Below are 13,662 nucleotides of genomic sequence, written 5' to 3' on the forward strand. Positions count from 1 at the left end.
CACCCACCACCACGCCCGGCTAATTTTTTGTATTTTTAGTAGAGATGGGGTTTCACCGTGTTAGCCAGGATGGTCTCGATCTCCTCACCTCATGATCGGCCTGCCTCGGCCTCCCAAAGTTTTGAGATTACAGGCGTGAGCCACTGTGCCTGGCCTTTTTTTTTTTTTTTTTTTTTTTTTTTGAGATAGAGTCTGCTCTGTCACCCAGGCTGGAGTGCAGTGGTGTGATCTTGGTCACTGCAACCTCCACCTCCCAGGCTCAAGCAATTCTTCTGCCTCAGCCTCCCAAGTAGATGGGACTACAGGCATGCGCCACTACACCTGGCTAATTTTTGTAATTTTAGTAGAGACAGGGTTTCACCGCGTTGGCCAGGCTGGTCTCGAACTCCTGACCTCAGTTGATCTTCCCACATCGGCCTCCCAAAGTGCTGGGATGACAGGTGTGAGCCACTGCACCCAGCCCCAGATGCCCTTTTGGATCCTTCCCCTGAGCTACCGGGGTGTCCAGGAGCCCTTCTGTCCAGGACAGTTCAGGCCCTGGCTGAGGCATCAGACCCTGGGGTCCAGACTGGGGGATGCAGCGCTTGACCTGAGTGTCTCTTGGGTCAAAAATGCAGGCCACGCTTCCCCGTGGCTCAGGCTATTCCAGCCTCCCTACCCACACCCCGGGCCCCTACATACAGCCTGAGAACGTGCACAAAAAAGCCAATTTTAGGAAACAAAATCCTGTTTTATACATTGCCTTATGAATGGCAGGGCTCCCATGGTGGTGCTGGGTGTACACACAAAGATTCCTGTCCATTCAGCAGAACCTCCCCAGGGATTCCCTGGGCCCCAGCCAAGTGACAACCGCATCTGTGAATGGGGAGAAAGAAGCGCCCTCCCTGCGTGCTTGCACAGCGCAGAACCCGGGGCCAGGCACCGATCCCTTCTGCAATGTGGACTTGGTCAGGGCCCCTGCTCTGAATGACAGCAGGAGTGGATCGAACGGCAAGGGGACTGGGCAGAACACTTCACATCCAGGTGGGTTGAAAACAGTCCCCAGAGTGCAGGTAGCATTTCTAGTCCTGGTTGGAAGGCTGAGGGAGGAAAGCAGGGGCTTGCACCAGGTTTGGGGGCTCCGCTGCTCTCTATCCCTACTCGAGGGTCCCCTAATCACCCACCCAGCCCAGAACTTCTTCAAAGAGCTCCGGGTTGGTCCCCAGCTGTGTGTGGCCTTGGGTGAGTGGCTTTGTCTCTCCCTCTTCCATCCCTGTAACTTTGTTTTGTCCCCAGCTCTGAATGGAGCATCTGACCCTTCCCTGACCCCTACCCCCCTCAATGGAGGACTCTCAGCAGATGGGCAGGGGATGGGGGCTTGGCCTCAGCCTCATTCCCGCAGGCTCAGGTGGCTTCATCATTACAGCCATTCCGATCAAGCAGCACAGCCAGCTGGCCAGGCCCCAAAGCTCTTGTTCTAATGTTTCCGTGAAACCATGTCACCTGAGGGGCTGCGCATTCCCACGAACAAAATACGTGCACTTCCATCCCTTATCTGGTTTGGGACTTGCCTGAGCTGATGCTACTACCCCATATTACAGACAAGGAGGCTCCAAAAGGGAAAGTCCTTTGCCTGTGGTCACAGAGCAAAGCAGCAGCAGAGACAGCTCAGAACCTGACTGATGGCTCAGAGGCCAGGGCTCAAGGCACTGAGCTGCCCCTCCTCTCTGAGAGCTGTGTCCTGGGGATGGGCAGGAATGATGATTGTGAGGTTAGAAGCCTGAGAGGAGAAGGAGGGGCCGGAGCCCACATGCCTTGCCGCTTCTAGGCTCAGCAAATCACTGTCAGAGCTTTAGTTTCCATCTGTAAAATGGGGATCGTGATTCAGGATCTGGCCACGTCACTAGGCACCCCAGGAGGATGTAAGGAATTCAGGAACAAGAAGCGATGGGTAAAAGGCACAGGGCGGCCTGGGTGGACTGGCGCCTGGCAAAGCCTGATGGCAAGAATGGGGAGAGGCACACCCTTTACCCACCCCCACGACAGCTTGGCCCAGGGCCATCATCCCCACTTACTCAATGGTCCAGGCCTGTTTTCCTCCAACCTGCCAGGCCATTCCTGGCAGAATCCACCTGATCAATACTCCCTGCAGAGTTGAGGGCATGCTCAAGATTAAAACCTGAACTTCCCTGGATTCGTTTTCTATCACTGCTACAACAAATTATCAGACTAGGTGGCTTAAAACAACAGAAATTTGTGATCTTACAGTTCTATAGGTTAGAAGGTCAATGTAGGGCTGGGTGCAGTGGCTAATGCCTGTAATCCCAGCACTTTGGGAGGCCGAGGTGGGCAGATCACTTGAGGTCAGGAGTTTGAGACCAGCCTGGCCAACATGGTGAAACCTTATCTCTACTAAAAATACAAAAATTAGCCAGGCATGGTGGCGGGCGCCTGTAACCCCAGTTACTCAGGAGGCTGAGGCAGGAGAATCACTTGAACCCCTTCAGGAGGTGGAGGTTGCAGTGAGCCAAGGTTGCGCCACTGCACTCCAGCCTGGGCGACAGAGCAAGACTCTGTCTCGAAAAAAAAAAAAGGCCAACGTGAGTCTCACTGAGCTAAGATCAAGGTGAGGAGGTGAGGGCAGGGCTGTGTTCCTTCTGGAGCCTCTAGGGTAGATAGGGTAGAACCTATTTCCTTGTCTTTTCCAGCTTCTGAAGGAGTTCCTTAGTTTGGGGCCTCTGCCTCCATCTTCAAAGGCAGCAGCACAGCATTTCTCTGGCTCTTCGGTCATTATATTTCTTTTTTTTTTTTTTTTTTGAGACAGAGTCTCGCTGTGTCACCCCAGCTAGAGTGCAATGGTGCGATCTCGGCTCACTGCAACCGGTGTCTCCCAGGTTCAAGCAATTTTCCTGTCTCAGTCCCCCCAAGTAGCTAGGACTACAGGCACATGTCACCATACCTGGCTAATTTTTTGTATTTTTAGTAGAGACGGGGTTTCACCGTGTTAGCCAGGATGATCTCGAACTCCTGACCTCGTGATCCGGTCAGGAGTTAAAGTGCTGGGATTACAGGCATGAGCCACCGCTCCCGGCCCATCACATCTCTCTGTCTCCTGCTTCTACTTTTAAAAACCCTTGTTATGACACTGGCCCACCCAGATACCTCAGCATAAGCTATTTTAAAGTCAACTGATTTGCAACCATAATTTCATTGGTAATTTTCTTTTTTTTCCTTTTTTTTTTTCTTTTTTGAGACGGAGTCTCGCTCTGTCACCCAGGCTGGAGTACAGTGGATCGATCTGGGCTCACTACAAGCTCCGCCTCCCGGGTTCACGCCATTCTCCTGCCTCAGCCTGCTGAGTAGCTGGGACTACAGGCGCCCGCCACCACGCCCGGCTAATTTTTTGTATTTTTAGCAGAGACAGGGTTTCACCGTATTAGCCAGGATGGTCTCGATCTCCTGACCTCATGATCTGCCTGCTTCGGCCTCCCAAAGTGCTGGGATTACAGGTGTGAGCCCCTGCGCCCGGCCCTCATTGGCAATTTTCATTTCCATTTCCCATGTAACAAAACATATTCACAGATTCCACAGGTTCAGAGGTGGGCTTTTTTTTTTTTTTTTTTTTTGAGATGGGGTTTTGCTCTATTGCCCAGGCTGGAGTGCAGTGGCATGATCACAGCTCACTGCAGCCTTAACCTCCAGGTTCAAGCAATTCTCCCACCTAAGCCTCCAGAGTACCTGGGACTACAGGCTTGAGCCACCATGTCCAGCTACTTTATTTTTTGTAGAAACAGGGTCTCACTATGTTGCCCAGGCTGGTGTCAAACTCCTGGACTCAAGCGATCCTCCCACCTTAGCCTTTCAAAGTGCTGGGATTATAGGCATGAGCCACAGCACCCGGCCAGATGTGAACATATTTAGGGGGGTTGTTATTTTGCCTACCATGATCCCCTTCTTCCCATCCGGACCTCCCAGCTTGTCTGGCATCTTCCCCCACCACCAGCATCCTGCCTTCCTCCCTGAGGTCTTCCTGGCCCTGCCTGCCTAAAAGCCCTTCCCACAGTGACAGCATAGAAGCCAACCATCCTGGTCACACTGAGCTGGCATAGCTGTCATCCTCTAGAAAGTGAGGTCTCTCCACCCCATCACTACCCACCACTTCCTCTGCCCCACTCTTCTTAGCACTTACCCACCTGGAAAGGTATCATGATGTACCTGGGAACTTGGATTTCCCCATTTCCCTTCTCTGGGCTGCAGGTCCCAATCCAGAGGCTGAATCCCCAGGGACAAAAACACCGCTGGGCACTTGGTAGATACTCAACAAATCTCTCTTGAGTCACTGAGCGGTGCAGTTGCCTTCAGTCTGTCTCCAGCACCCTGTGCGGTGCCTGCCCTTCAAAACATGTTTCTGGGCCAGGCGCGGTGGCTCCCGCCTGTAATCGCAGCACTTCGGGAAGCCGAGGTGGGCAGATCACCTGAGGTCAGGAGTTCAAGACCAGCCTGGGCAACATGGAGAAACCCCGTCTCTACTAAGAATACAAAAATTAGCCGGGTATGGTGGCACATGCCTGTAATCCCAACTACTCAGGAGGCTGAGGCAGGAGAATCTCTTGAACCCAGGAGACAGAGGTTGCGGTGAGCCTCGCGCCATCGCACTCCAGCCTGGGCAACAAGAGCAAAACTCCGTCTCAAAAAAAAAAAAAGTTTCTGGCCCTGTAAGAAGGACTGACTGACTTAATGAACGAATGGACCAGGAACTCGTCTGAGTATGAGCCCCACTTTCACTCTGGAAGCCTGACAGCAAAGACGGGGGTCCAGACCATGCGGCCTCTGCCTTCCCATACTCTCTTTTCTCGTGGAAGGTAAACTCATCAACTCGTTTGTAAGTTTGTAGTATTCTAACGTAGGCCCTTCCAAGGCCTCATTCATTCCCTAGGAAGTCACTGAATATACTTGTGCCGGCGCCTCCCCGATCCAGCCCTGCAGGGAAGGATCCTGTCCAAGATCTCCGCGATTTCTGAAGAATTCGGTCTTCCGGGAGCCTCTCTCCCGGCCTTTCTAAAACCGAGGGTTTTAGTTCCCATGGGCACAGCCGGAGTCCCGGGAGGCCACCCTGCGCCACACGGACCTCAGACGCCCGAACCAGGACAGGACCCCAGGGCGCGCGCGACCGCTGGACCCGGGAGCTGCACCTCCCACACCCGGAGCCCCGGGCGGTGCCCGGAGTGGGGCGGGGATGGGGAGGGGCTTGGCTGGCGCGGCCTAGGCATTGGCTCCGCGGGCCGGGGCGGGGCTGCGGGGTCCGCGGTGCGCTCTGTAAGTTTCACCGCCGGTCGGGTTCCGCAGCCGCGCTGTCCAGCTCCTGAGACCTTGCTGTCCGCCGGTCCGCCGTCTGCTTGCCTCACGGTGAGTTCGGGCTCGGATTTTCGCAACTCCGCGGGACCCCCCCAGCGAGAGGCCCATCTCTGTGGCGCCCCGCCCCAGCTCGCGCCCTGGCCCTGCCTCTCACCTCACTCAGGTCCTTTCGAGGGCGCCTAGGGCTCCATGGGTTTCCCGCCCGCATCTGGGTGCCCGCAGCCTCGCCCGTGCCCGTCACGGTCCGTGGGGCGCCGCGCATCCCGACCCCGAATTCCCCGTTCTGCCCTCCATTCTGTATCCGGGCCCCCGCCCCCCTCCCGAGACCCAGGGGTGCCCCGCCGCCCAGCGTCCCCACCGGGGCTGGGGGCCATATTTTTAGCCGATGGTGAGGTGTCCTCCTATCTTTAGCTGCGGCCGCGAGTGTCCTGAAACGGATCCGTGCTGGGCTGGGCTGCGCCCGGGTAGGAGCGGGGAGGGGTCGACGCCGGAACCCGAGCCGGAGCTAAGGAGCGGGACCCGTGGGAGGAGCGGGGACCCGCACGCCCGAGCTCTGGCCCTGCGCCAAGCGGACACTAGGACATCGCCCAGGCCGGAAAGCACGGGGGCGGTTCCTCCCAGAGCTTAGAGACTAGGGCAGGGTCCCCAATCACCTCCTTTTTCCCCGATTGTGGGACCAGAAACGCCGAAGCAAAAAGATCTCGCAGGCAATCCTCATCTGGTACTTGAACGCGCAGCTCCTTGGGGAGCGCCTGCCTGGAGCCCGGGGGGAGGGGCGTTGGAGACCCCGGTGCGCTCTCGGAATCCTCCGGGACACGGGGCGATCAAGGGAGCACGCGCGCCACCTGGCGGCCGCGGAGCCGAGCGCCTCTCCAGAGGCACGCGGACCCCGGGAGACCCCGCCGCCGGCTAGAGGGACTCTGCATCCGCGGGTTCTAGGAGGGCGGGAGGAGGCGGATTCCTGGGGCCAGCAGCCGTTCGTTTTTGATATTGTTCAAAGCACTGGCCCCGAAGAACCGAAGTGCTTGAGGAAGGAAGGTCTTGTAGATATTTGCTGAATGAATGATAGAACCTACAGTAACCCCCTGAACCCCGCTATTGTACACTGGTGCTCTCACTTGTAATATTGCAGTGGGATCTCTAGTAGCCCTCTAGTGGTGGCTTCATTGTCAGCCCATTTTATAGATGGAAAGGTGAGACCCAGAGAGGAGAGGCGTCTTCCTGAAGGTTACAGAGGAAGTCCCAGGTGGAGCCGGATTTAAGGACAGTCTCCTGATTTGGGGGAGAGGGGGGTGTGAGGTGGCCTAATATTCCTCATGATTGGAGGATCCCTGCCTGCCGGAAGTCATTTTATCGTTGGGAGGTCCAGGGCTCCTGTCCAGGGCAATCACAGAGAGCTAGGATGCTCCTATCTGCTCCCCAACTGCTGCAGGGAGCTCCCCTCCCAGCCCCCATAGCCCTGTCCTGATGGAGAGCTCATTCTCATATCTCTAGACACATGAAAATTGGGCAGAGGGGGGCAGCCAAAGGTCAGAATGTAGATGGAGGAGGTCTGGGGACCCACTGTTCCCAGCCTAGCTGTTTCTCTCCCGCTCCCCAACCATATTATGGAGGTAGGCGTGGCGCACTGCATGGAAGCCACACGGACCAGGCTGGTTACCCACTCTTCCACTTCCTAACTGGATGACCTCGCCAATGTTACTTAACATCTCTGAGGTTCAGCTTCGACTTCTGTAAAGGGCCGTTATGACCCCACCATGCCATGGCTAGAAGTATTAAAATGGGAAACTGTGCGTGACAGGCTGGATCCTAGGGTCTTGCGGTTGCCAAATCTGAATTCTTCCGGTGTAAGGGTTGTAATTCCCAGCTCTCCCCTGGGCCGCTGATGCTGGCCTCACCCTCGATTCTCCCCACATCTGGAATTGGGTGTGTACATCTGGCTGTGAGTGAGACAGCTGTCAGGGACGCCCAATTTGTTGTGGAAACACTCAGGCTGTCTTGGCACTGCCGTGTGATGGAGTTGGGGGTGTGGGGAGGACCTGGCCCAGGCTCTGGGCACATCCCACCAGTCAGCCCCATGCTCCATGAGTGAAAAGGAAGACAAGCCCCACCAGGACTTCTCTCCTGATGAGCGACAAATTGCATGTTTGTCAGCATGGCCCCCAGGCCTGGCATGGTTGACACAGGATGAATGCGTGACGGAATTCCAAGACCTCGGGGTGCCCATGTGTCCCCACCCTCCCCCCAGCTCCTTGCAAGCTGAGCTGGATTTCTACCATGAGAAAGTTATTCGTTTGTTTCCTGTTAAGCTCCAGGTGCTCTGGGAGGGGCAAGATGTCCGGCCTCTGTGGCTCAGTACGACTGACCCGGGTGTCCGGTCCTGGGGTGGGGTTTCCTGAGCAAGGGCCTCAGCTGGTGGTGGGGGTGCAGTTGGACTCTGCTTCTCCTGCATCCTCCTTCCTCCTTCCTGCTCCCTCCTCCCAACCCCCTCACCCCCACCCTCACCCTGTCCAGAATGAAAACTGAGGCAAAGAACTGGCAAGAGCCACCTTTGGTGAACCCTGGCTGGGGCTGGGGAGGGGTGTACAGGAGGGTGGGCTCATCTGGCTTGAATTCCCACCCTGCCCTTACTCACTGGGTGACCTTGGACAAGTTTCTCTCTTTGCATTTTATGCTGAGTCTACATCTGGGCTCGTGTGTACCGGACCAATAAGGTCCCACATGCATGCCCCACCCTCAAGCAGAGGGAGTGCTGGCTTCATTTCTTTTGTCTGTTAAATCAGTATGACACCCCTTCATAGCTATTTATTTTCCACATTAAAATAGCTTAATTTTTTTCTGACTACATAAATATTATGTACATATAAATAATACATTGCTTATTAGTAAGAATTTGAATTCATAGAGGTCTGAACAAGAAAGGAAATGTCGACCTGAAATTCTACCACTTTGAGATAACGATTTTTAACATCTGGATGACCATCTTTTCATATTTATATATATTACACACATTGATCATGTCATAGCCATGGGACCAAAATATTACAGGCTATTTTTTTTTTTTTTTTTTTTTGTTTTGAGACGAGCTCTCGCATCTGTCGCCGCCAGGCTGGAGTGAGCCTAGTGGGCCGGATCCAGCTCACTGCAAGCTCTGCCTCACCGGGTTTACGCCATTCTCCTGCCTCAGCCTCCCGAGTCAGCTGAGACTACAGGCGCCCACCACCTCGCCCGGCTAGTTTTTGTATTTTTTGAGTAGAGCGGCGCGTTTCCACCGTGTTAGCCAGGATCGGTTCTCGATCTCCTGACCTCGTGATCCGCCGTCTCGGGCCTCCCAAAGTGCTGGATTACCAGGCCTTGAGCCCACCGCGGCCCGGCCATTACAGGCTATTTTTATTGATGACTCCTTTCCTCCCATATCAGTGACCCCACACCCCATCCCTGCTGTGTACCCTAGTCAAGGTAGCCCATATGGCAACCTAGGGCTGGCCTTCTAGATTTTTCTCTGTTTTTTTTTTTGTTGTTGTTTTTTGTTTTGAGGCAGAGTCTCACTGTCACCCAGGCTGGAGGGCAGTGGCGCGATCTTGGTGCACTGCAACCTCTGCCTCCTGGATTCAACCCATTATTCTGCCTCAGCCTCCTGAGTAGCTGGGATTACAGACGTGTGCCACCACACCTGGCTAATTTTCGTATTTTTAGTAGACACGGGGTCTCCCTATGTTGGCCAGGCTGGTCTCGAACTCCTGATCTCAGATGATCCGCCCGCCTCGGCCTCCCAAAGTGCTGGTACTACTGATGTGAGCCACCGCACCCAGGCTCTTTTTTTGTGTGTATATATATATATATATAGGATAGAATTCTACACAGACCTGTACACATGCAGGTGCATAACATGCATATGTATCAGAGCGGGGAGGCAGGTAGTCAATTCTTTCAATAAACCGATCGTTTATATCATGTTTTTGCATTTTGCTTCTCTCTCTCTGCAATGCCCTGTGGGAATCCTCCAAAATTTTTCGCCTTTAGGTTCACCTCAGGTTCAATTTTGAATTTTGACACTTCTGATTTTCTTTTCTTTTCTTTTTTTTTTTTTTGACGGAGTCTTGCTCTGTAGCCCAGGCTGGAGTGCAGTGGTGTGATCTCAGCTGACTGCAACCTCTGCCTCCTGGGTTCAAGTGATTCTCCTGTCTCAACCTTGCAAGTGGCTGGGACCACAGGTGTGCGCCACCACACCCAGCTAATTTTTTTTTTTTTTTTTTTTTGAGGTGGAGTTTCTCTCTTATTGCCCAGGCTGGAGTGCAATGGCACAATCTCGGCTCATCACAACCTCCGCCTCCTGGGTCCAAGCGATTCTCCTGCCTCAGCCTCTGGAGTAGCTGGGATTACAGGCATGCACCACCATGCCCAGCGAATTTTGTATTTTTTGTAGAAACGGGGTTTCTCCATGTTCGTCAGGCTGGTCTTGAACTCCCAACCTCAGGTGATCCACCCGTCTCGGCCTCCCAAAGTGCTGGGATTACAGGCATGAGCCACCACACCTGGCCTAATTTTTTGTATTTTTACTGGAGACGGGATTTCACCATGTTAGCCAGGACGGTCTCAATCTCCTGACCCCGTGATCTGCCCACCTCGGCCTCCTCAAATGCTGGGATTACAGGCATGAGCCACCACGCCCAGCCCCAACACCTCTGATTTTTAAATGGGGTTGATAATAGGGTGGTTGTGTTGATTAATTGAGATGTGTCTGCAAAGAGCACAGAAGAATGCCAGGTACAGAGCAGAGCCCCCCTCACCTAAAAAATATACGTATTCCCCACTCCACCTTCTCTTTAGGTGCCAGGGTAGGGAGGAGGGCCAGAAACTATCCTAGACTCAGCCCCTGCCCATAAGGAGCTCCTAACAGGGAGAGGAGAAAACGCGACCCCCGCCTCCAGGTGGGATATGATTGGGTCAAATGGGAAGTGCCAGCCACCCAACACCCTTGGCCAAATGCCTGCTGTGCTCCAGGTCCCTGCCAGGCCTGGGCGGGAGAGACAGTGGTCACAAAGCTCTCTGTCCTTGGTCAAGTAGGGAGTCAAGGCCATTTGTGAGGCACCCCACAATCTGGCACTTACATTTTGGGGCACACGTGATATGCAATGAAGGTGGGGGGTATGGCATGAGTACCTGGATAAGGGTGATGAGATCTACCTTGCCGGGGACCCAGGGCAAGAGACTAGAGCAGGACTTTCTGTGTGACTTTGGACTTGTCATTCAGGTTCCACCTCAGTTTCCCACCTGTAAGGGGAGGGGCTTGGCCCTGGTGGTGAGTCTCTAAGATGCAGTGGGTCTTAGAGTGAAGACATGCTTCTCCCAGCACAACTCCCTGCAAGGGAAGTGCCCCACCCCCTCAGGCTCCCATGGCTACCACAAGAGGCCCAGAAACAAGACAGATGTTTCTGGCCAGGCACGGTGGCTCACACCTGTGATCCCAGCACTTTGGGAGGCCGAGACGGGCAGATCATTTGAGGTTAGGAGTTCAAGACCAGCCTGGCCAACATGGTGAAACTCCGTCTCTACTAAAAAAAAAAAAATGCAAAAGCTAGCCAGGCGTGGTGACACGTGCCTGTAGTCCCAGCTACTCAGGAGGCTGAGGCAGAAGAATTGCTTGAACCCAGGAGGCAGAGGCTGCACTGAGCTGAGATTGCGCCACTGCACTCCAGCTTGGGCAACAGAGTGAGACTCCATCTTAAAAATAAAAAAGATGTTTGCATCTGTTTGGTCCTGCTGTCTCTGACAGGTGTGCACCCTTTGTGTTTCAGCTCCTCAGCCCTGGACCGGGGACGAGTAACCCTCGGTGACAAGACCAAAGTGCACTGCTGCCCACACAGCTCCTACCTTTCTGGCTTCAATTCTTCAGAACAGTTTGCCATCCTTTGGGGAGAACGTGATTTTTGTTATCTCAGCCCTCTGACTTCATTGATCTCTAATCTTTTTTAATTCCTTGGGCCAACTTTGGTCGTGCCCCACCCTGTAGCCAGGAGCCCTTTGGTGAGCTTTGGGCAAACCACCTCTTGGAACGGGTGCTTCCTCTGGCTGAGCGTTTGAGAGGAGGCGTGGTCTCAGCAGGCAGCCTGTAGCCTCACAGCCAGGCCTGGCGGTGAGGTCACCATGTCCACCAAGGTGCCCATCTATCTGAAGCGTGGCAGTCGCAAGGGCAAGAAGGAGAAGCTTCGGGACCTGCTGTCCTCGGACATGATCAGCCCGCCGCTGGGGGACTTCCGCCACACCATTCATATCGGCAGTGGTGGCGGCAGCGACATGTTTGGTGACATCTCCTTCCTGCAGGGCAAGTTCCACCTCCTGCCGGGGACCGTGGTGGAGGGGCCTGAGGAGGATGGCACCTTCGACCTCCCCTTCCAGTTTACCCGCACCGCAACCGTGTGTGGGCGGGAGCTCCCGGAAGGCCCATCACCTCTTCTTAAGAACGCCATCTCCCTCCCAGTTATCGGTGGACCCCAGGCTCTCACCCTGCCCACAGCCCAGGCTCCACCCAAGCCCCCTCGCCTGCACCTGGAGACCCCTCAGCCTTCCCCACAGGAGGGAGGGAGTGTGGACATCTGGAGGATTCCAGAGACTGGCTCCCCGCACAGTGGGTTGACCCCGGAGTCAGGGGCTGAGGAGCCCTTCCTGTCCCATGCCAGCTCCCTACTGTCCCTGCACGTGGACCTGGGGCCTTCCATCCTGGACGATGTCCTGCAGATCATGGATCAGGACCTGGATAGCATGCAGATCTCCACATAGGACCCGAGGCTGACTAGGCTAGGGGCCCAGGTGGGGCCCAGCCAGGAGGTGGGGTATGGACATGGCCCTGGCGGTGGAGTCAGGGTCCCAAGATCCCACCTGTGTCGTCGCTGGCCAGTGATTCTCCTTCTGAGCCATGTTTCCCCTCTCCCTCCCTCTCCACGTGGGCAGGGCAGGCCCCATCGCTTTCCTCTAGTAACCACATGGACACATCCTGAAGTCAGCCCAGGGCGCCCTGAGCGTCTTGGGGCACCTGGACCCCACCACAATATTCCTTCTTCCCTCAGGTCCCTGGGTGAAGGCTTAGCTGAAACCGACCCCCATTTTCACCTCCCTTCTGCCTTAGCCCCGTTGGATGCCCTGACTGGGGGCAGGGGAAGAGACAGGGCACAGCTGGCCGCAGGGCTCGGCCACTGGGCAAGCTGTTCCAGGCCTTTGGCTTTGCATCCCGGACAGGGAGTGTCCTGTCAGGGACCAGATGTGTCCTGCCTCATCCCCGGTTCCAGCCCTTCCCCACGTGACCGGGGATTCTGGTTGCAATAAAACACACTGCTGCTGGTGGCTGAGCTCCCTGTCCCCTTGCCCCAGGTTTCCTCATGGAGGTAGGCAGTCTCCCAGAGCTGAGGGCTCGCCTCTGGAGACCCCAGCCCCAGAGGGCTTTGTGGAGGACAGGCCTTGCCCTCAGGAAGGTCATACCTGACGCTGAGCCTGTTGTGAGAATGCAACAGGAGCAAACCAAGTGTTGCTGTGGATATTCCAACATTGATTCAGATGTTTGGCAAGAGGGGGCTGAGCACTCAGGTAGGCTCAGCACTGTGCCAAGCCTGGGGCCAATCTCTGCCCAGTCAGCTGGGGTCTGGTGGGGGACACCCAAGAATAAAAGAATAACCACAAAGTGTGCAAGGGACCAACAACTTCTCCAGCTTCAGAGCATCGAGGGAGCATGCGGGAGGGATGCTTAGAGCTGGGAGGGTCTCACGGTGTTGCTTCAAGATTCATCCCATCCACGGCTGTTTACTGAGCATCTCCAGTACACAAGGCATGGCTCCGGGTGCTGGGGATACAAGGCAGATGCCATCCCTGCTCTCTGGGAGTTTAAATTCTAGTTGGAAGGGGGATATTAAATTGGTAAACAAATAAGAGATGATTTCCAGCAGTGGTAAAAACTTCGAAGAAAATAACGTGATCAGGAATGCCTAGCAGGGAGGGCAGGGGGTGTCAGGGCTTACTAATGTGATCAGATGTGATTCTGAGCCAAACCAGAGCTACCAGCCAGATAACTCATATGTAAGCACAGGCACTGAGGAACCAGAGTGAAGACAGAGCCGCCACCACACAGCAAAAGAGTGTGGACCTCCGAGTTGCACTTAGCCTGAGACCCAGTTTCCCCATCTCTAAAATGGAGCAGGCTAGGCATGGTGGCTCACACCTGTAACCCCAGCACTTTGGGAGGCCAAGGTGGGCAGATCATGAAGTCAGGAGATCGAGACCATCCTGGCCAACATGGTGAAACCCTGTCTCTACTAAAAATACAAAAATTGGCCGGGC

The 13,662-nt window shown here is 54.9% G+C and overlaps 1 protein-coding gene across 1 annotated transcript; it reads left to right on the forward strand.

The window, feature by feature from the left end:
• The first annotated feature begins 5,245 nt into the window (after positions 1–5,245).
• CDC42EP2 (CDC42 effector protein 2) lies at positions 5,246–13,012 on the forward strand. The gene is made up of 2 exons (XM_017893761.1): positions 5,246–5,385; positions 11,133–13,012. Exon 2 carries the CDS (start codon positions 11,482–11,484, stop codon positions 12,112–12,114), a length of 633 nt encoding a protein of 210 aa, XP_017749250.1. The 5' UTR covers positions 5,246–5,385; positions 11,133–11,481; the 3' UTR covers positions 12,115–13,012.
• The last annotated feature ends 650 nt before the right edge of the window (positions 13,013–13,662 follow it).

The sequence above is a fragment of the Rhinopithecus bieti genome, unplaced genomic scaffold (genome assembly GCF_001698545.2).
Source record: "Rhinopithecus bieti isolate Rb0 unplaced genomic scaffold, ASM169854v2 scaffold_1017, whole genome shotgun sequence".
Classification (NCBI taxonomy): domain Eukaryota; kingdom Metazoa; phylum Chordata; class Mammalia; order Primates; family Cercopithecidae; genus Rhinopithecus; species Rhinopithecus bieti.